The sequence below is a fragment of the Pinus tabuliformis genome, chromosome 6, assembly GCF_031772625.1.
Source record: "Pinus tabuliformis cultivar Carrire ecotype Pingquan chromosome 6, CPIR1, whole genome shotgun sequence".
Classification (NCBI taxonomy): Eukaryota; Viridiplantae; Streptophyta; class Pinopsida; order Pinales; family Pinaceae; genus Pinus; species Pinus tabuliformis.
In genome coordinates this window covers 1,347,964,254-1,347,986,969 of record NC_142292.1, presented here as the reverse complement: position 1 = coordinate 1,347,986,969, position 22,716 = coordinate 1,347,964,254, and the positions used below count along the sequence as shown (strand labels likewise).

Sequence of the window (22,716 nt, the reverse complement as noted above, 5' to 3'; positions counted from 1 at the left end):
AGTTCCACATTATGTACGCGAAGTAGCATACACTGTAAAGACAGAAACAGCTTGCAGCTTAGAAACAGAATTATACCCTAAGTCAAAATCAAAATCATTGAGCAGTTGCCCAAATACTATCAAAATAATGTGGCTAGACTACATGATTTAGAGCAGCCCTTCTTGTTAAATAAAGAAACATTTAAATAATATTCCATTATGACCAGTTCAACTGCCGTAAAAATCTTACAGATTCAAGACATTCGGTACACCAAATGGTGCCACACATTTCTCTCTGTTGCACCCTCAACCCTTGACCCACAAATTTCAAGTTGACACAGCCGTTCGTCGTATCCCGTTATATGAACTGGCATATCATGGACAAGTAGCAACATCTAGAGGAAACCCCAATTTCGATTCTGCTCAGCAATCCTGCTGCAGGGTTCACGTTACTTCCAAAACCAATGGTAAATCAAACTTCATCCACAAGGCCTTATGCTTGTAACGCAATAGTGACTGCATTTCCACTTGCACTACCCTTAACACTGTCATTTACAAGGGCTTTAGACTTTCGTTTCTTTGAACTGGCAGGCTTATGCTTCTTGGATGAACCTTGATCTACCACATCAGGCCCATCAAATGCATTCTCCATGTCACCAATTTTAACTTCAGCAACAGTTGTTTTCTCTGAATCATTACCTGACACTATTTTCTTCTTGGCTCGTGGTGCTGTGACTTCCACAGAATCTGTATTCCCTGAATCTAAAAGAGACTGTCTAGGAGTCAAATTTGGCTCAGGGAAATGGGTTTGGTGAAACTGATCAATCTGTGCATGCAGTGGATCAGCTGTTCTAGCTAATATATTAGATGATGACAAATTTGTCTCCTTGGGAGAAAGGACAGACATTGATGAAAGAGTGTAATCCAACAAAAAAGTGCTTCTCATGAGTCTGTCTAGCCTGCTATAATGTCGCTGCGCATATGGTATAAGGCCCTCCAAAAGTTCACTAATGCCTTGTACCTATAATATATTAGAGCAAACAAATATTTTAAACCTGCGCCAAATAAAGCATATGCCTGAATGTTTGAAAATGTCAAAATAGATCCAAAAGCACAAGATGAGCACAGCAATACGATATAACTTGGTACAAAATGTACCTCAATAATCTCCGTTGGAGGAAGGACGTTGAAAAGTTGAAATAATACAAACTGGGCAACATGGGAAAATTTTGGCTTTGTATTCCATTCTCGCACATATTCTAAAAGAAATTTTAGTTCTTCTTTTCCTAGTTCACGTATCACTTTCTGTATCTGGTCCTGGGCATGTCCTTTGCTGAAACAGGTGGGTATTTCGGTTAGAAAAAATAATATGACATCCTCGAAAATAAAGACATCAACCAAATAAGAACCGAAAGCAACCTGTATAGTTCAGTGAAAACATTAAGGAGCTTATAAGGTCTTCTTAATTCAAATGCAAGTTGAATTGCTTTCACGTAGTCAGTATCTGCAAGAGCATTTAGTAATTCCTGGTCTTTCAATGCCGCTTCCTCCTGCACCAGGGAAGCACGTGTAAAGGAGTATATTTTTATCAAAACTTTATCAGATAAATAAGGTAACGTTTGCACATTAGACAAAGACTACAAGAAAAACAAAAGAATCAATAAGTTCTTCAGAAAAGACAATGAACTCTCAGAAACCACACAAGCAGGTCATATTCACCATCATCAAAATCACTGCTGCAATTCTGACAAATCCAAATTGCATGTTAGCACTATCAATTCCAAACTGATAATCACTCAACATACCTCTTTGAGAAGAGCCTCCTCCTCATCTGTAGCAGTGCAATCATGCCACAAATTCACAAGAGAATCACTGCCACCTGTTGCCAGCATTTCTGTTTTCTTGCCCACAGCCATTGCCCAGATCTGCAGAAAGACAATGATCAATCCACAGGTAAACCTAACTACAAATATACTAAAATAAGTAAAGCCTGGGGCGAATTTACCATGATGTCTTGTTTAAGTAAATATGTGAGTTTGAAACTCGGGGAATCTAAAATTCACCTTGTCCTCGTGCTGATCAAATGTTGCAATACCTTCATTGGACTTGATTGTCCACAATTTCAACAAGCCATCCGCACCTGTGAAACAAAAGAGGCTCCAAACAGCAGGCAAAATGCTTCCATCATCACTTTAGAAAAGCATAAAGACATAAAAGAAGAATGAGAAACTAAATTAGAACTAAAGACACCAGGCAAGAGATTATACCACAAGAAACAAACTGTGTCCCACGAGTGAGGAAGGAAGCTCGCAGTACACTTGCAGTATGACCTTCAAATGTCTTCAAGCAAGAGCCATCCGATAATACCCATATTTTGATTGTCTGGTCACCGGATGCTTTCATCACACATTAATCTACCGGTGAAAATTTCACACACCAAACTCCTCTTTTGTGGCCTCTTAGCACTAGTACTGGTACCAAATCTGGTAATCTCCATATACGAGCTGTTCGATCCTGATTAAAAACATGGCATAAGAGTTGGGGGGGAAAATTATTATTTTGCAATAGAAATCATCTTCTGCTAGGTCTTGCAAATATAAGTTACATTCATAGTCTGACAAACCTGAGAACCAGTACAGATAAGACTATCATTTGGAGCAACAGCCACAGAATTGATGTCCTTATCATGAGCTGCTACCGCAGCGTGTGATGAGAGCTTGATTGACTTACTAATACCACCCAAATCTGGTATGCTAGCAAAACTCCATACTTTGATTGTGCGATCACTGAATATATACAAGCAAACCACCTATTAATTTAAAAATGTGTAGCTACTAGCTATAGTTTTTGTATGCATGAAATCAAAATAATACGAGCTTCCAAAGTTCACTCAGCACAAATAATTAAGAATTCAACAGGGTGGAAAGAATAAATAAACAAGAGACAATTTGGAACAAATGTTTATCTAAGTCACCTGACACGGGGATTCGGGACACGTAGGATTCGGGATTCGTGGTGTCGGATTCGGGACACGCTGACCCCTCGGAACAAGACACGTTATATATTATTTTATTAAAATATATATATATATATATATATATATATAAAAACACATATATATATATATATATATATATATTAAAAATTAGATATTATCATATTTCTTACACAAATTTTAATTAATGATACAAATTTATTGATTTCAAACATAGATCTTCATCTATAGCTATTAGCATGCATAGTACATACAAAATTCAAATAAATGTCAGTGGTATTGGTCACATAAATGATAAATCTATTAAAAATTTAAATCATGATTCATAATTCATAACTAAAAGACAACTTACAACTACAAGATAGTAAGATAAACACACTGACAACTGTAGTTTTCTCATTAAGTCATCAAATCAAAATGTGTTACATAGGTAGTGTTGGTGCAATGCCAATGGCAAATAGAAATAGAAAATATAAAACAACTACAGGTATACAAGCCTCAAGGCATCAATCAGCATCAGAATCAGCATCACTGTCCCCATCATCATGGTCCCCATTGCTCTCCTCTACATCCTCCTCCTCCCCTGTATCCATAGTCGCCTTTGCATCTGCTGGTATGGAGGCTGACCCCTCTAAGTCATCAAATCTAACAGGCTCTAGCACTGGATCATTGAGATCCATGTTGGCCAATGCCAACTCAACAATGGTGTCCAAACCCATATCATCAGGAACAGTGTTACTTGGGAGCGGGAGCGAAAGCGGGGAGCGGGAGCGACATATTCAAAAGCTCTTGGTTTGGTGCTCTTGATTAAATACAAGTTCCATACCCTAATACATGACAAAATTCAATGGAAACATTGGAATCCCCCAATCCTAAAATCCTGAAAAACTGATAAGTCTGCTGGATTTTGAATGAAATCTAAAATTCTACTTTCTCCATATGAAATCCAATGAGGCCGGAACCACTCTCAAACATCCTGAGTCATTTCATGGTAATGTTAAAAATTTAAGTAAAAGGATGAAAATGAAGATTAAGGAGAATGTCACTTTTACTTTAAGAATTTAACATTACCATGAATAGCATATCAATACTAGGGCCTAGACTTGATTATGAAGCTGCCAAAATGCTCTACTCCTTGCTGCAACAGCACAAATCACTTACCAAATGAAAATATTAATGAGCAAACACGCCCTTTTCATACCCGCGCTGAGCTTAGCGAGTCCTGAAAACCGGACACGTGTCCTAAAATCGCGACACGCCCTCGGACACGACGTGTCCTGTGATTTGGACACGAATCCGGACCGAATCGTGTCGGATTCGGGATTCGCAGGGGGTTTAGGACGAATCCGGTTTCCTAGATGTTTATGCATAGAAGGTTGTTGAATTAGCCTAAGGGGCTTTTCTTCAGATCAATGTTTACCTTGAACTCTTCATCAAGTCCTGTTTCCTGTTCAGAAACATTTTCCAAATCTAAATACCTCAAAACACCAAGGAAAATTTCCCAAGTTATTCCTGATTTCCTGTCAATTTAAAAAAACCTCCCAGTCATTTTTAGCCTGGGAATGAGGCATATTTATAAAACACTTCACTAAAATGCACTTCCAATCTTTTGGGATAACATACAAGACCCTGGAAAATGTTCAAATTAAAGCTAAAAAAATAAAATATCAGGAAAAAGAACACTAGATCTTATATTTATCCCATTAAATTACAGAAATATTAAGGATAAGTCAAATCCTCCAGTGACTTGGATCCCTACCCAAAGTTGACTAGATTAGACCAGCCAAAGTAAACATGGGTTTTGCAGAAGCTGTAGGTGTTGTGAGAAACAGAGGGCAGAATCTTGTGTGTCTTTTGAAAATCCATTGGTACGGCAATTAAAAATCAAGCTTTAACTGAATAAACCGGGCTATGCTTTAGAGATGGTTTCCATTCTGTACAAGTTTAATGGGATTCCAAATTACTTATTCAAATTCTACTAGACAAAGCCTCCACAAGCAATTGATCTGTAAGTGCTAGAAATAGCTTGGATTGATCAAGCTAAGGCCAGGATGAACATTTTCTTCATGCACACCACAAGATCAGCTAATATATCAAGTCATGCTTTGGAGATGGTTTCTATTCTGTACAAGTTCAAGGGAACTATAAATTACTCGCTCAAATTCTACTCAGCAAAGCCTCTAGAAGCGATTAGTCTATATGTACTAAGATAGCTTGGATTGGTCAAGCTAAGGCAGGACTGAACATTTCCTTCATGCACACCAGAATATCAGCTAATAAGGTTGTGGATTGTATGGCAAATAGAGCCATTAATAAAAAGGAAATCCATAGGATTATCAAGGTTGATCTGGCAAAGGAAGCTGGGCTGTTGGAGGTTAAGTTGGTTGTTGAAGTTTCTAAGTTTACTTACTTAGAAACCCTCCATGCACTTTATCCGATTTATTCCTACCTACTTGTTATCTTCCTTAACAAGTTATTTACATTGTAAATACTAAAAATAAACATTAGTGCATGCTCAACATATTACAGATCAACAACTAAAAGAAACAAGAACAAACACACCACATGACACCATTATTTTTGGACTAATGTTCCTGGAAAAACCCAATGTAGGAAAACCGGTGCAACTATCTGAGGGTTTTCTTATTAAGCAATATCAGAGTACAATCTGGGTGTCGAAACTGGCCTACCAACAGAGAATTTCCTTAGCAGTAATACCTCTCGGTTCCTGACAAATCTATTGGCTGAAACCCCGGATAATCCTTCCAGCAGCTACTCAGCACCAATCTGCCCCAGAAACCCCAGTGTCTGCCTAATCTGGACTACGTCAGCCTCTCCTAGCCCAACGCTAGCACTGCGTCAGCCTATCTTGGCCTGCATCAGCCACATGAGGCTCTGTGTTAGCTCTCTGAGCCTTTGCATCAGCGACGCTGGCCACTCTGGTGCTTTGTGCAGCACTTAGCTGCCTCTACGTGGCCCTGCGTGAGCACTGGCTGCTCCTGCGTCTCTCTCTCTGGTTGCTCTGCTACTAACCCGGCACTATCTCTGCTTCTCTGTCTCTCTGTACTCAATGCCCTTCAGCTGCTCTCCTGATCACTAATTCTATCTCTCTTAGCAAACACCGCTCTAGAGAATAGAATGACTGATCACTCTGGTGCATTCTCTAAGTGACCCTCAAGCCTTCTCTTATACTTTTCCTGTTGACATATCAACGGCCGAGATTAAGTCCCTAATCAATGGCTAAGATTAGATCTAGCTTGACCATGTCTTTTGGACCACTCTAACACAAATTCATATTAATACACATTAATATTTTATTTTCCCTAAGTTTAGACTTAGGGACTCCATTAAAAATATTAATTATTTTAATATCTATTGATCTGTTTAGAATCTGCCCAAACCTTTTATGGGAATTGGAGATCTCATGTGCCCCAACCTCTCCACCATATTTCGTGGCTAGAGCACATCTGATGCTACCCCAAATCAACACTCCCTCTTAACAAGGACTGTGCTCTAGCAATACTCCTCACTGAGTATTACTCTGATCATCCGGCATCGGTACCTGTGCTAATGCTAGGCCTTCCTGCCCAACATCCTCTGCACTGCTGCATCCTGTACTGCTGCCCATGGTTCTGCCACTGCCACTGCTGCATCTGTACGACAACTCCCTCTGCATCCGTGTTGCTGCTGGTCCTTTCTCCCAGCACTACACCTCCTCTCATCATGTTGCATTGTGCTGCCCACTGCTGCACTGCAACTCAGTTACTGAGAAGTAAGTAACTGATCTCCCAACTGACCTCCCTGTTGGGCTAGAAACACCCACTGATGCTGAAGCTCCCTCTGTCGCTAACAAGTGCTCCCTCTCTGACCTCTGCGCTGCTGCAACAACTCCCTTCATCTCGCACCATTGCACACCTCTCTGTGCCTTCCTACATTGGTGCAACACTCCTGTGCATCTCGCATTGTTGCAGCCTGCTAGCTTTGCACTGTCTCGGGACTCCTACACTGTAGCTCTCTCTGCCGCTCCATCCGCATCCATCTCTACCCACTCAGCCAGTCCTACTACTCCTCGACGGGGCTCCCGTAGCAAGGTCTAATCCAAGAGGCTGGGTACCTCGAGGATCCTGCCCCTCATTGTCTGTAGTCCACCTGACTACAGCTCGATGTCTCCCCACTTCCGCTTAAGTGGTGTGTGTGAACTCATGGCACAATCATCGTCTGTCAAAACTTCCTTCTCTGCCCGTGTTGGCGCTGCCTTAGTCTAGGAAGACTCTCCCTTCCTCTTCTTCCTTGGACACTGGGTCGCATAATGACCCAGCTCCCCACAGTGGAAGCACTTGACCTTGGAGAGATCTTTCTTCTTCCGCTTTTCCTGCTTTCCCTTGGATGCTAGGGCCACATCTTCCTCCTGCTTGACTTTGATCCCCTTGCTATTGCTACCTGTCTTGGACTGTCGTCTGATCTCTTCTTGGCAAAGAGCTGCCCACATCTCGTCCCAAGGTGAAAGTGTTCCTCTGCCCAGTATACTCTGGACAAACACTTCCCAGTCTTCTGAGACAGCATTCAGGGCTGTCCTCACCATTAGCTCCTGATCTGGTGTCGCCCCTATAGCATTCAATTGATCTCAGATCTCATTCAGTCCTCCAAGGAAGGTGTCAATCGATTGTCCTATCTTCATCTAATACGACCTCATCTGATTCTCGAGCAACATTCTTCTCTGCACAGAAGTATGCTAATACAGCTTCTTGAGAGCCTCCCACATCTCAAGTGTCGTTTCCTTCTCGGCTATATGTGGTACCACATGATCCTTGACCCCGTCAAGGATAATGCACTTGGCCCTCACCATCGCCTCTTCGTACCTGTCATTATCATTGGGGTCAACTGGGACAGCTATTACCTTCAAGGCGAAGTTCTTGACACGACTCTTGTCAAGCATTGATAAGACTTTGGCTTTCCAGACTGCAAAGTTCGATGCTCCATCCAGTCTATCCTGGTCTCTTACCCTGTGTAGTGCCATGATGCTCCTCTAGTTCCCTCCTAGAAGTTCTCTATTCGACTCCTCTGAGTCTCTACTTCCCATCTGGAAGTTCTCTTCTGGACTCCCTTTGAGTCCTGATTTCCCTCCTGAAAATCCTTCTGCTACTTGTCGAGATGCCCCCTACTCTGATCGACTTGTGCAGTTGCACTTCTGATCCAGGTTCCTCGGCTAGAAACCCTCGGTAACAACTCCTCTGGCCCTACTCTGTCAAGTACTATTCTGACTACAATACCTCACCAGCTCCACTCTGCAATATTCCTACAGCCTTCTAGACCCCAGCAACTTCCTCTCTGTGAACTGCGTCAGCCCCTCTCTACCTCACGCTAGCTCTGCGTCAGCCCTGGGATGCCTTGCGTCAGCTGAAACACACAATTTTTGCTATTGACAGCCATGATAAAATATTTTATTAATAATTGAATATATGATGATTACATTTTGTGAGAGGCCCTGGCTATATACCACCTTAGGTGCCTCTTGGTGAACAGGCATGATCTTTGATCATGCCCTTTGCCTAATAAACTATAACTAACTAATTTTTTACATAACATTGCCTTCCTCTCAAAAGGATGCTTTGTCCTCAAAGTATACGTAACGACAGATGTTGTTGACGAAACGCTTCAATCTCCCAAGAAGCTTTTTCTTCTTGTAAGTCCTTCCACTTGATCAAGTATTCCTTGATTGTACGAGATTGAAGCTTCCTTTCTCTAGTAGATAAGATACCTTCTGGTTCTAGAATGACCCTTCCTTCATCATCTAGGGATGGAAGCGTTGTTTGCGTTGATTGATGGTCGCCCAGTGCCCTTTTAAGGCAGGAGACATGGAAGACGTTGTGAACACGACTTTTCTCTGGAAGGCTTAAACTATATGCAACTTGGCTGATCTTTTTATTGATTTGATATGGTTCGTAGAACTTCGGTGCCAATTTATTTTTTCCTTTTTGTTTCAAGGACAATTGTTTGTATGGTTGGAGCTTGACAAATACCCATTCTCCGACTTCAAATTCTCTTTCGGTTTTGTTTCGGTCTGCTTGTTGCTTCATACAGTTCCTTGCATTATTCAAGTTTTCTTTTAGGGTTTGGATGATTTTTTGGGTTTCTTCTAGTTGGTTTTTAATAGCAGGTAGATTTGTCTGGACAGTAGCTAGATCCTTCCATTTTGGGGGTTCATATCCATACAAAGCTTGGAATGGCGTCATTTTTGCTGACGTGTGATAAGTAGAATTATACCACCACTCAGCGAGATGCAACCATTGAGCCCACTTATTTTGTTTCTCTGTAGTGTAGCAGCGTAGGTAGACTTCCAAACATTTATTGACAACCTCTATTTGACATTTGTCCATCTATTTGAGGGTGATAAGCGGAACTCATATTTAGGTAGGTTCCTATGTGGTTGAACAATTCCTTCCAGAAATTACCCTTGAATTTGGCATCTCTATCACTCACAATGACCTTCGGAAAACCATGTAATTTATATATATTTTTGCAAAATATCTCAGCGATTTTTTTAGCTGAGTCTGATTTCTTTATTGCCATAAAGTGAGCATATTTGGTGAGTATGTCAACCACTACGAAAATCTTGTCCTTGCCTTCAAATACAGGTAATCCCTCAATAAAGTCCATTGATATTTCTTCCCATTTCTGATTCGGAATGTTTAAGGGGTGAAGTAATCCAGGTGTCATAATATTTTCACTTTTGTTTCTTTGACATGTGTCACATTCTACTACATATTTCTGAATATCGCAACTCATCCCCTTCCAAAAGAATGATTGACGTGCATTGTAGTAAGTTTTAAAGAATCCTACATGTCCGGCTAACAATGAATCATGTGATTCCTTGAGTATCTTGGATTTAAACTTGGAGTTTGCATTCAGATAGATTCTTCCTTTGTACCATAGAATATCATTCTTCCATTCAAATTTTGAGTTGTCTGGAAGGTTATTGATTATTACAGTTATTTCTGGATCCTTAGCATACTCACTTCGAATCTCATTAAGCCATTCAGGAACAACAACCGAGACTGCAAGTAATGCTGGTTCTTCGTCCTTCCTAGATAGGGCATCTTCTACTACATTGTCTTTTCCCCTTTTATGTAGTATCTCCATGTCAAAGGCGGCAATTTTTTCAATCCATTTTTGTTGTTCTTCGGAAAGTGTTTTTTGTTGAAGGAGGTGCTGGAGACTGTTATGGTCCATTCGAATGGAGAACTTACTTCCCAAAAGATATTGTCTCCACTTAGCCAATGCATGCATAATAGCGAGCATTTCCTTGTTGTATGTGGACTTGAGACATTCTTTTTTATTGAGCTTCCTGCTTTCAAAAGCTATTGGATGCCCTTCTTGCATTAACACTGCACCTATACTGAATCCGAAAGCATCACACTCGATGATAAATGGTTTAGAGAAATCTGGAGTTGCCAATATCGGGGCATTAGACATAACTTCCTTCAGTTCTTCAAAACACCTTCATGCTTCCTCATCCCATTGAAATGAATTGTTCTTTAAAAGGTTTGTCAGAGGTGCAGTTATATGTGCATAGTTTTTAATAAATCTTCAGTAATATCCAGTCAATCCTAAGAACCCTCTTAGCTTGGATACATTAACCGGTTTGGTCCATTCCTTTATAGCTCTGATTTTATTAGGGTCCACTTTTACGCCTTCATGGGATATAATGTGTCTGAGATATTCTACTTCTTTCTTTCCAAAGGTGCATTTGGATTTTTTTGCGTAGAACTGATGCTCTTTAAGTAGTGTAAGAACTTTATCCAAATGTTGTAAGTGCTCCTTCCAAGTTTTACTGTAAATTAAAATATCATCAAAGAACACTAATACAAACTTCCTAAGACATGGACGAAATAATTCGTTCATAGTGGCTTGGAGCGTTGTTGGTGACCCAAACGGCATTACTTTAAATTCATAGTGACCTTCGTGTGTTCGGAATGTCGTTTTTGGTATGTCTTCCAACCTGATTCTGATTTGGTAATACCCTGACCTTAAGTCCAATTTTGAAAAGTATTTTGCGCCATGTAGCTCATCCAACATTTCGTCGATAAAGGGGATTGGGAATTTGTTTTTAATCGTTATTTTGTTTAATCCTCTATAGTCAATGCATAGCCTGAATGAACCATCCTTCTTCCTTACCAATACCACTGGAGCAGCATACAGACTTTTACTTTTTGAGATGATCCCACACTTTAAAAGGTCTTGGATTAATCTCTCAATTTCCGTCTTTTGGTGATGTGGATATCGATACGGCTTGATGTTGATGGGGTCTGACCCTGCTTTGACTTCTATTGTATGCTCAATTTCCCTATTAGGAGGCATTTTCATAGGCAGGTCTTGAAATACCTTTTCATGCTTCTGAATTAGATCTTGTACCTCTGGTGACTCTTCATTGATCATATTTGCAGATAACATTTCTAATTGGTGACATTGTACTATGTAAGTGGGTGCTCCTTTTCGAATCATCTTCATCATCTGAGATGACGATACAATTTGATTCTCTGGTGCTTGGAATCTGTGTAATTTGTACCTCTGCCCTCCCCAATTAAATCTTATGAACTGTACTTGATGGTTGGCAGATAAGTGCCTAGAGTTCGTAGCCATTGGATACCTAAGACCACATCTACTCCACCTAATGGTACAGTGAAGAATAGAGATTCTAAATTAAATTCTTGAATCTGCAATTTGACCTTATGGCATTTCCCTACCTTTTCAATCTTCTTACCGTCAACTACCATCACCTTCATGTTTGGTAAGGGAAATGAGAAAATGTTGAGTCTCTTTGCCACGATTGCATCTAAAAAATTGTGGGTGCTACCAAAGTCGATGAGAACCACTACATTGTTCTTCTTTATATGTCCTTTCAATTTTAGAGTCTGAGGTTGTGATATACTTGTCATAGCTGATAATGACACTTGCGGAATACTTCTGTCATCTAATTCTGGAGAGAATTCTGGGGCATCTTTTGTTTCTTCTATGTCAGAATCCTCACTGTTTTAATCATTAGTTGCTTCACAGTTATATAGGTTCTTTGATTCTTTTCCTTTAGCACACCTATGTTTAGGGTCCCACTTCTCACCACAGCATTTGCATTTGCCTTCTTTTATCCTTTGTATTTCCACATTAGATTTTTCACCTTCACGACGATGTGGTGGAACATATCTTGTATTATTTGAATCCACAGACTGGGGCATTCTTCGTCTCGAATATACTTTTTCCAGTTTTGACCACAGTATCTGTTCAAATTTATTTTCAGCAGTTTTTTCTTTTCGTCTTGCTACTTCTATTGACGTAATGTCATGAAGCTCAAGTTCTACTTGTAGATGAGTTTTAAGTCCGGAGATGTATGATTGAATTAGACGAGATTCTGATAACCCAGGTACTCGTGTTACTAAGGTCTCCCATTCTCGAGTGTACTCATCCACACTTCCTTTTTGTCGTAATTTGATGAGTGTTGAAAAGAACTCTTCTTCCCTTACACCTTGGAATCTTTTAAAGAATGCATCTTTAAATTTTCTCCAACTGATGGTGATTGTCGTCTTCTTCCACCACATATACCAATTATATGCTTCTCCTTCCATTTTCATGGAAGCGTGCCTAATCTTTTCGTCATTATTGTCGATGTCGTAAATCTCGAAGTATTCTTCTACTTTATTCAACCACGCAACACTACGTTTTTTGTTCCCATCGAATTTAGGCATCTCGACTTTTGCCTTTCATTGATATGTTGCTAACAGTGGAGTGAAAAGTGGGCGTTGATTGGTGAATGTATCCCAGAGTTGCTTATTTGAAAAAGTCGCGTTACTATTTCCTTGATGGGGCATGGCTGATTTTTTTGGAGATTCTGCTTTTTCGTGAGAATCTGTTGACTTTGTTGAATCTGATGAATTGTGCTCTTGATTACCTCCATCATCTTGGAATAGTTGTTCAGGTGTAACCTTCATCCTTCCACACAAGGTGTTCAACAATGCTAATGTCTGATTATGATTCATTTTAGATTGGATCTGGTTCTGCCCAAGCTGTAGTTCTATCTGATTTGTCGTATCCTGAAGCTTCTTGATATCGTCGGAATGCCCGATAAATTTACTCTCGAGATCGACTAATTTTTTGTTGAAATCATCGGAGTGGCTAGTAATCCTATTCTCCAAGTCAATCAATTTTTTACTGAAATCGGCCATTGACATCGATGACATTGAACGAGTTTGTGGGGGTGTATATTTGTCCGCCAGCTTTAATATTTTTTTTTAAATAATTAAATTAATTTAGTTTAATTATATAATATATAGTTTTAAACTATATAATATGTATATATAAATAAATTATATCGTATATAATATATTTTATGATATATTAACCTCCATGGGTATGTATATATATAAATAAACTATATATCATTACGAATGATTACAAAACAACCCAACGAACCATCGCGTTTGTGGTTGACTCTGTCTCGACCGGTGTAAAAGACAGTTGCGTTGGGGATTGCGGCAGAGGGACAAACACTGGTTGGTTGGCAATCGCAGGGGCCGATGGGTTTGGTGGTGGACCACGTCAGCGAAGGATGGAAAAGCCAAGGTCACGGAAAAATGTTGAATGCGGTTGAACGTGTTAACAAGTAAGACGGCGACAGCACGGATTGTATGGGCAGCGTGGTGGAAGCAGAATATGAGGGAGTGTAATGTGAATACAATGGGATGGAAGTTCGACGCGGCAGAGAGTAAGGAAACAGCGGCAGCAGAAGGAAACCAATGGCAGCGGATCAATAGAGCCCAAAGAGCGAACTCGCTCTGATACCAGATGAAGCACATAATTTTAGCTATTGACAGCCATGATAAAATATTTTATTAATAATTGAATATATGATGATTACATTTTGTGAGAGGCCTTGGCTATATACCGCCTCAGGTGCCTCTTGGTGAATGAGCATGATCTTTGATCATGCCCTTTGCCTAATAAACTATAACTAACTAATTTTTTACATAACATCAGCCCTCTGGCCCTCTGCATCAACAACACTGGCCTTTATGGGGCTCTATGCAGCTCCCGGCTTCCTCTGCATGGCCCTCGCTGGCTCTGAATCACACTCCTTGGCTTCTGCATTGCTAGAAACAGCGTTTGTCACCTCGGGACAACTGTTTTCTGTTGTTATTGCTCCGCTCGGTTGATGTCTTTTAGTCCTCCTGTGATCTACAATCACGCTCTGATACCATGTTGAAGTTTCTAAGTTTACTTAGTTAGAAACCCTCCATGCACTTTATCTGATTTATTCCTACCTACTTGTTATCTTCCTTAAAAAGTTATTTACAATGTAAATACTGAGAATAAACACTAGTGCATGCTCAACATATTACAGATCAACAACTAAAAGAAACAAGAACAAACACACCACATGACACCATTATTTTTGGACTAATGTCCCCGGAAAAACCCAATGTGGGAAAACCGATGCAGCTATCTGAGGGTTTTCTTATTAAGCAATATTAGAGTACAATCTGGGTGTTGAAACTGGCCTACCCAGAATAGAATTTCCTTAGCAGTAATACCTCTCGGTTTCTGACAAATCTACTGGTTGAAACCCCGATTAATCCTTCCGGCAGCTACTCAGCACCAATTTGCCCCAGAAACCCCAACGTCTGCCCAATCTGGATTGTGTCAACCTCTCCTAGCCCAACGCTGGCACTGCGTCAGCCTATCTTGCCCTGCATCAGCCCCAGGAGGCCCTAGGTCAGCTCTTTGAGCCTCTACGTCAGCTACGCTGGCCCCTCTAGTGCTCTGCACAACACTTAGCTACCTCTGCGTCGCCTTGCATGAGCATTGGCTGCTCCTGCGTCTCTCTCTCTGGCTGCTCTGCTGGTAACCCGGCACTATCTCTGCCTCTTTGTCTCTCTGTACTCAATGCCCCTCAACTGCTCTCCCGATCACTGATTCTATCTCTCTTAGCAAACCCCACTCTAGAGAATAGAATGACTGATCACTTTGGTGTATTCTCCAAGTGACCCTCAAGCCTCCTCTTATACCTTTCCTGTTGGCATATTAACGGCCGAGATTAAGTCCCTAATCAACAACTAAGATTAGATCTGGCTTGATCCATGTCGTTTGGACCACTCTAACACAGATTCATATTAATACACATTAATATTTTATTTTCCCTAAGTTTAGACTTAGGGACTCCATTAAAAATATTAATTATTTTAATATCTCCTGATCTGTTTAGAATTTGCCCAAACCCTTTCTGGGTATTGGAGATCTCATGTGCCCCAACCTCTCCACCAAATTTCGTGGCTAGAGCACATCCGATGCTACCCCGAATCAACATTGGCCCACCTACTTTCCACATCACTAAGGGATGCATCGTCAAACCTTCTCAAAACCCATCTTCCAAACCTTGGGAAAAAGAATGATGTAATAAATTCACATGATGCAAAAGAATTGAGAAGGCTTGCAAGGAGAGATTTTCCTGCAACTCTATACCACCATTTATTATGGCAGTGTAAAAGGGGTATGTATTATAAGTTATTAATTAGACCATGATAACCATCCTGCTTCATTTGTATTCCAAGTATGAGTGCAAGGAGAACCATGAAGACATCCTCTCGGCTCACATGCAGGGGTAGGAGACATAACCCACCTACTATCATGTTGGATCAGTTGAAAGCTAAGTTACCAGGATTCAGACACGGATACGGATCCAGATGCAGATTCTGTTATGAATAAATATATAGGAAATAATGTAAATGATAATAATTAATAAAGATTAGTTCATTAGTAATTAGGTTGAAGAGTCATGTCTCACATGACTCTCTAGGAAGAGGCACCTGCATAGTATATAAGCACACCTCTCACTCTCATTTGTATCATCATTCATTCATACATTTAATATATAATATTTGTATCATCATGGATATATTTATATTCCAAGTCTTTTGGAGTAGTTAACAATAAGTACAAACCTTGTTCGCTTTATTTGGTATCAGAGTAGTTCGGTCATCTATGCTACTTAACCAATGCACAGAGCCACCTTCTCCGATCAAGGTCCTTGACCATCAAATTCGTCAACATCGTTGCCATTAAAGCGTTTCGCTACTAGTTTCTAGAGATTCTCCATACTGCTGACAGGCCTTTGGCCATTAGAAGAGTTAAAAATATATATATATATATATATATATATATATATATATATATATATATATCTATATATATATATATAAAAGGAGAAAAAAATGAGGATTGTATTATAAAATATATATATATAAAAGGAAAAAAAGCATTATATAAAAAAAAAAAAAAAATAGGATATATTAAATAAAATAAAAAAACTCGCACAATATATATATATAAAACAAAAAAAGTTGCATTGCCAACTTACCGTCGTGGGAAGAACACACCACTGTCCACAATCCACAGTTCAGGTAGCTACCAGCCGCAACAGGATCCACGACATCCATTCGACAGAGTCTTTCGCCATTGACACATTCCACCTCGTCCCCATAGTTATTGCCACCATTATCACTATCCCATTCCACAGACTTTGAAACGACCTGCTAACTACAGTCCACATGCCGCCCTCCATTTTTGCATACCAATCCTTCTACCTCCGTTGACCACCACTAATGTCTCAGTTTCTGTTTTTTGTCACTGGTGTTCACTATTTCCATCATTAGTGAGATCCTCTGTTGATCGCTCGAAGCGCGGCGTCCCTTCCAACCAACCCGGCCGAACCATCAATTGTATCAATTTCAATCGTATCAACATTATGCCCCGACCTGTTCCTTTCCCTTGACTTTCGCCAGCTGCTATCACCGTCTGAATCGAGTCGTCATTTCACCTATTGTCTCAATCGTTGTCTCCCACCCGTTGTCTCTAGGTTGCAGGTCAACAATTCGATTCAAACTTGTTTTATATAACTATATATTATATATATAGTTACACTATATTATAAAAAAATATATTATAATTAAATTAATTTATTTAAAAAAAAATCAATTTAAATAAAAATTACAAAAAAAAAATCGGTATCAAACAAAAAGAAGATTTAAAAGAAAGTAGTTAAAAAAAAATTATATTTAAGAAAAAATTATTAAAAAGGTGAAAAAAAAGTTAATTTTTTTTATAAAAAGAAGGAATAACAATAAAAAAAATTAATAAAATAAGGGAGATAAAATAAGTGAAGAAAAAACAAAAAGATGACGTTCACCAAAAGCAATGGTTTTTTTTTCAAAATGTTTGTTTTGTTCAGAGAGATATTCTAATTGTCAAGAGCCATTCTAAAATCAACATATGGTTTGCAGAAAATGTTACAAAATTTTTACCTTAGTTGAATCTCTAAGTGATGTACAAAAACAATCAATCGCAAGAGATATAGAACAATTAATGACAATATTTAAGTGACAACATGCAAATTTTAATGAGAAGAAAAAGAAAATGGAATCCAAATTGCAAGTTGAACGTCCATCATCACTCCTACAAAACGATGTAATCTAGTTTACCAAGAAAGTGCAGTTGGAAGATCAAGAGAAAGACAAAATAACCAAACTTCGGCAAAACAAGAAAGCGTTACAACAGGAATATGAAGACCTTGCGGATATGCATTACAAAAAAGTAATGGAAAAGGACGAAGAAATTTCTCGCCTCAAGGACCACGTTGAAAAATTAATTACACAAGTCAAGAAGACTAAGGTCACAAAGAAGGAACTCAAGAAGCACCTATCTGAACAAGAGGAAAATTTACGTTTAAAGAACCTTAATAAAAAATTATTAGAACAAATCAGAAGTTTAAAGGATGATGAGGCTACTAAGAATAAAATCAACAATCCAGAAAGCGAAGAGGTTTTACGTCTAAGGAATCATAACCAAAACCTCCTTACACAAATAAAGAAGCTTAAATGTGATAAGACGTCACTTAAAGACAAGTTAGAGCAACTTACTCAAGAAGTATCGAAGTCTCCAGACGTAACAGTCCAGGTTGAAGATAAGGGAATTAATACTGAACCAGTCAATAGCAAAACTCAAGAAGAGGATCAATTAGTGGAAGGAAAAACACATTCACATGTTACAATCCAAATGATGAAAATTCCAAACGAAGATTATGTACCTAACTCAAAAACCATAGTACCAGAAGGAAATCAAAAAATTTCCACACACCTAATAAGGGAAAGCCAAACCAAAAAGGTTCTTTATCGACATTTGAATCATGAGAGTAGAGAACTCAACCAAGCTACGTATCAGGACAATAAAGAACAGAAACAACAAATTGATGTTCCAAAGAATAGTGATGTAACCTCAATCCAGTGCTATGATGACAAGTCGTTACAAAATTCTAGTGATCAAAATATTCCACAGAAGATTAATCTAGGATGGTCTGATCCCTTTTCAGTGCGACAATTTTGTTTGTCACTTAGAAGATCATATCAACTTGTATCGACAAAGATGACTGTTCCGAGACGAGAAGATATTCGAAACCAAAAAGGAGATCAAGCCTTTTTCATCGACAAGCTTTGAGGACAAAGATTTTTGAGGAGAAAGGCAATGTTATGAATAAATATATAGGAAATAATGTAAATGATAATAATTAATACTGATTAGTTAATTAGTAATTAGGTTGAAGACTCATGTCTAAATGAGACATGACTCTCCATGAAGAGGCATCTACATTGTATATAAGCAGACCCATCACTCTCATTTGTATCATCATTCATTCATACATTTAATATATAATATTTGTATCCTCATGGATATCTTTATATTCTAAGTCGTTTAGAGTAGTTAACAAGGAAGTATGAACCTTGTTCGCTTCCGATTCAGTTACGGATCCACCAGATTTTTTATAAACCAGGATCCAGATACGACAAGGAAATGGCAAGTATATATAGTATATAAATATTTTCCATAGTAGGGAAAACACTACAATATTCATCGTCACAAGTTTAAGCTTTGTTGATACAATCTCAAGACCTCAACATGCAGTTGCATCATTATGTGTAGACAAAATTGGCCACCGAAAATAACTTGTGTGGTTTGTAATAAAGGTGACTTCCACTCTTATAACATGCCTCTAGGTCTTGAGCCATTAATATGTTTCCTTACTTTTGAAGATAAACATTAGCTAGTCAAAAAAATTATAAATTGTAAATGCATAACTTATATGATATTTAATATCTATTTTAAATATATCATACAATAAATTAATATATTTAATTTTAATATTTGTATTTAATGCCACATATAAATTATAATATAACTATAGAATTTAATTTTAATTTATAATTTAAATTATAAATTAACTATAGAACTTAATTTTAATTTTTAATTTTTTAAAAGACAAAGTTTGTAATAATTTTAAATTATAATTTTTCAATGCACAAGTTTGTAATGTATATAATTAATTAATTATAACATTTTAATTTAGAAATTAAAATATAAAATATAAAAGGTAACTTTAAAATATAAAATTTAATTAATATATGTAATTTTATAAATTTATAAATTTATAGTACCATTTTAATATGTTATAAATTATATAGTTATTAATACCACCATTCTTTACTATTCCTAGACATTGAGTTCCCACATCTATCCACATTTGTATGTGAATAATCTCCAGAACATTAATTTCTTTTTTTCCGTCAAATGTCCCCACGTTCCAACGAATGGTCAGCCCTGATTTTCGATACCAATAGTATTTCTAACTTATGCCTGAACTTGAACCCTAGACTGGTGCGATGGAAAGAAAACATAAATGTCGGGATCTTGTTTAATTATATTGCTTAAGCAGAATACAACACGTTGCTCCGTCACACCTAGACCCTCGCAAGTCGCCAAACCCTTCTAAGAAGTATTTTTGTATTTCTATAAGACTTAAGTATTATTTCTGTGTTTAATCCCCATACAAAGTAATTTGTGTAGGATACGGGCATAGTTCTAAATGTTTTCCTTGTGAATGTGTTTAATAAAATGAACATGAAATCAACGATGTATGGGTTATAGTGCTGAACCAGAGTTTTAACCCTCTTTTTGTCCAATATTGATATGTTCCATTGGCGCCGACAGGACCCAACGAGGGTGCCCCGCAATGGTGGGTTCAATGTATTGTAAAAAACCCAAAATTGCACGAATTGCAGTTTGAATATCAGGATGCATGTTATGGTGGAGGAAACCTTTTTAAATTGTTTCCTAGGCGGATCCAAGTGAATCTATATCCGGATCTGATCCGGGGATCCACGAATCTAGCACCCAAGGATGACGGATCCAGTGATCCACGAATCTAGCACCCAAGGCTAACAGATCCGGTAACATAGGTTGAAAGAGGAAACCATATTGATGTGGGGACAGTTGAGACATCAGGGCAAGCCTAGAAACAGTGGAAAAGATTGTTACCTAATACAAGGATGTTGTTGACAATGGCATGGAACTAAACCACAAAAAATGCACCATGAATTTGTAGTTCTCCAAAATTTGGAGTTGAAATTAGAAATAGGAGCGATTTACACATAGTCATTGTCATCCACTGCAGATGTTGCCACTGACCTATTAGTTTGTGTAGCTCGTACAGGTGTTCTAGTGTCAGATTATGTCTGTGAAGCTAAGGAACACATTTTCTCCAATACCCGGAAAATGTTTCAAAAGAAAATGTATTGATTAGAATTAATTAGCTAGTTTATTAATTTTAAATTTTCCTAAGTCTAACATAGGGAAATGGCTTAATTAATCAAAATAATTGAGGTAAAGTAAGACACTGAATTCGCTTCCCTCCCCACGTGTCCTGAATCAAACATGGCAGACACAATTCTCAAGGGACATGTGTCTGATTTGAGGCTAGAGAGTGTCCCGAAATCGTGATTCATGTCACATGGGAGTCCAATTCGCGCCCACAACGAATCGCGATTTTCAGACACATCTAGCAAAAAGGGACCCGCGGGCTTGATAAAAGCCAGAATTGGATTCTTTTTCCTCATTTGCAATTGTGATTTTGGAGTTGTGGGATTGTGGGAGTGACCAAAAAAGGAGATAAGCATGTTTTGGAGGTGAATCAAACTACAGGTATGCGAATTTCGCTTCCATTTTTTTTTCTAGTTTTGCTACAACAGTGTGCCTTTCATTTTGTTTGCTTTTTTTTTTGTTTTTTACAGTAGTCATAGCTCAGTCAAGAGCAGCAGGGAAGGGGAAAAAAAGGGGAGGAATATCCCCATGGGTAAATGCCCCCACCCCTCCCCCTGCCTCTTTCAATTTCACCAGGGTCTGCTAGTGTTCCATCTGTTGGAAGTGGGGTTGCAACAACAACTTCAAATGTTGAGAGAAACATCAATTTAGCAAAACAAGCTCAAAAAAGTAAATATCCCTTCTCGAAGTATGTTTCAAGAGTTCAAGGGCCAGGAAGCAAGTTAAAGGGAGGAGGCAATGTTCTTTGGAAATGCAACTTTTGCAACACTCAATTCAAGAGCACCTATTTTCGTGTGAAAGCACATTTGTTGGGCTTCCCATCTTGTGGAATTGGAGCATATTTAGGAGTGACTGCGTCTAAGAGGAAAGAATTAGAAAGAGAGGACAATGTCGGTGTACCAACGGTGGATGCATCATCTAAGAAAAACATGGATCAAGATCCCCTTCCATTCTTGAGGAGAAGCAGTGCTAGTTATCAATTTGGGAGTTCCGGTGGCGGTGCAGGTCAAGCAAGAAAAAGGAGGGAACTTGGTCCAATGGATAAGATATTTTAGCAAGACAGGCGAGAAGAAATTGATATCACCATTGCCTTCTTTTTCTATCTCAACTTCATATCATTTAATATTGCACAATCACCTTTATTTATTGAGATGTGCTGAGCTCTAACTCAAGGGGCTCCATCGGGGTATGTGCCTCCTAGGTCAGAGAGGCTTAGAACTACATTGTTGAGTAAGGAAAAGGAGGTGGATAAAATGCTTGAGCCTATTAAATCAACATGGCCAACATTTGGGGTTAGTATTGCTTCTGATGGATGGACAAATGCAACATGCTATCCAGGGCATGGAAGACAAGAATTGATCTTATTCTTGTAGAGAATGATGTTTTGGAACATGTGAAAGGAAAGGTTATTGAACCACAAGATAATGAAGGAAAAGCAAGGTACAAGAAGAATGAAATCACAACCATGAGGATTATTGTTGAATCTATCAGAGATCATTTGATTCCATATGTTTCAGGTTTGGACTCTTCAAAGAAGATGTATGATGCCCTAGTTGGATTGTATACCATCAACAATATTGGTCAAGAAATGAGTTTGAATGATGAACTTCCTAATGTTAAAATGAAAAAGGATGATATTATGGCTTCATATTTCATGAAGATCTCTCAACTGAGAGATCAACTTCAAGTTATTGATGAAGTTACTTCCAATATAGAACTTGTGACTACAATGCTTAACGGTTTGCCTTACTCTATGGGATTCGTTTGCATCTAGTATTTGTGGTAGAAAGGATATTCCAAGTTTTGAGGAATTATGTGTTGAAGAAAGTGTAACTAGGTTCGGTCTTCATAATGACATGATCTTTGTAAATGATGTAATAAAGAGAATAAATTTTTTTTGTATATCTTGCTACATGGGTTTCATGAGCAAGAAGTGTCATTAGGTCAAAGACTTCTTCTTGATGTCTTTAGGATTTTATTTATATGTCAAAGAGTCATGTCATGTATTAAGAAGCTCTTTATGAGCCTATGTGTAATGTACTCTAGTCTAC

The 22,716-nt window shown here is 38.5% G+C and overlaps 1 protein-coding gene across 1 annotated transcript in view; it reads right to left on the bottom strand.

Moving 5' to 3' along the window:
• Positions 1 to 396: 396 nt before the first annotated feature.
• The window catches only part of LOC149263628 (protein TORMOZ EMBRYO DEFECTIVE-like), a 306,527-nt gene continuing 284,207 nt past the window's right edge, over positions 397 to 22,716 (bottom strand). Inside the window, 7 exon segments of the mRNA XM_089426534.1 lie at positions 397 to 1,000; positions 1,138 to 1,312; positions 1,399 to 1,529; positions 1,785 to 1,904; positions 2,043 to 2,119; positions 2,247 to 2,493; positions 2,603 to 2,765. Of these exon segments, the coding sequence (XP_089282660.1) occupies positions 473 to 1,000; positions 1,138 to 1,312; positions 1,399 to 1,529; positions 1,785 to 1,904; positions 2,043 to 2,119; positions 2,247 to 2,493; positions 2,603 to 2,765 (1,441 nt within the window). The 3' untranslated portion in view covers positions 397 to 472.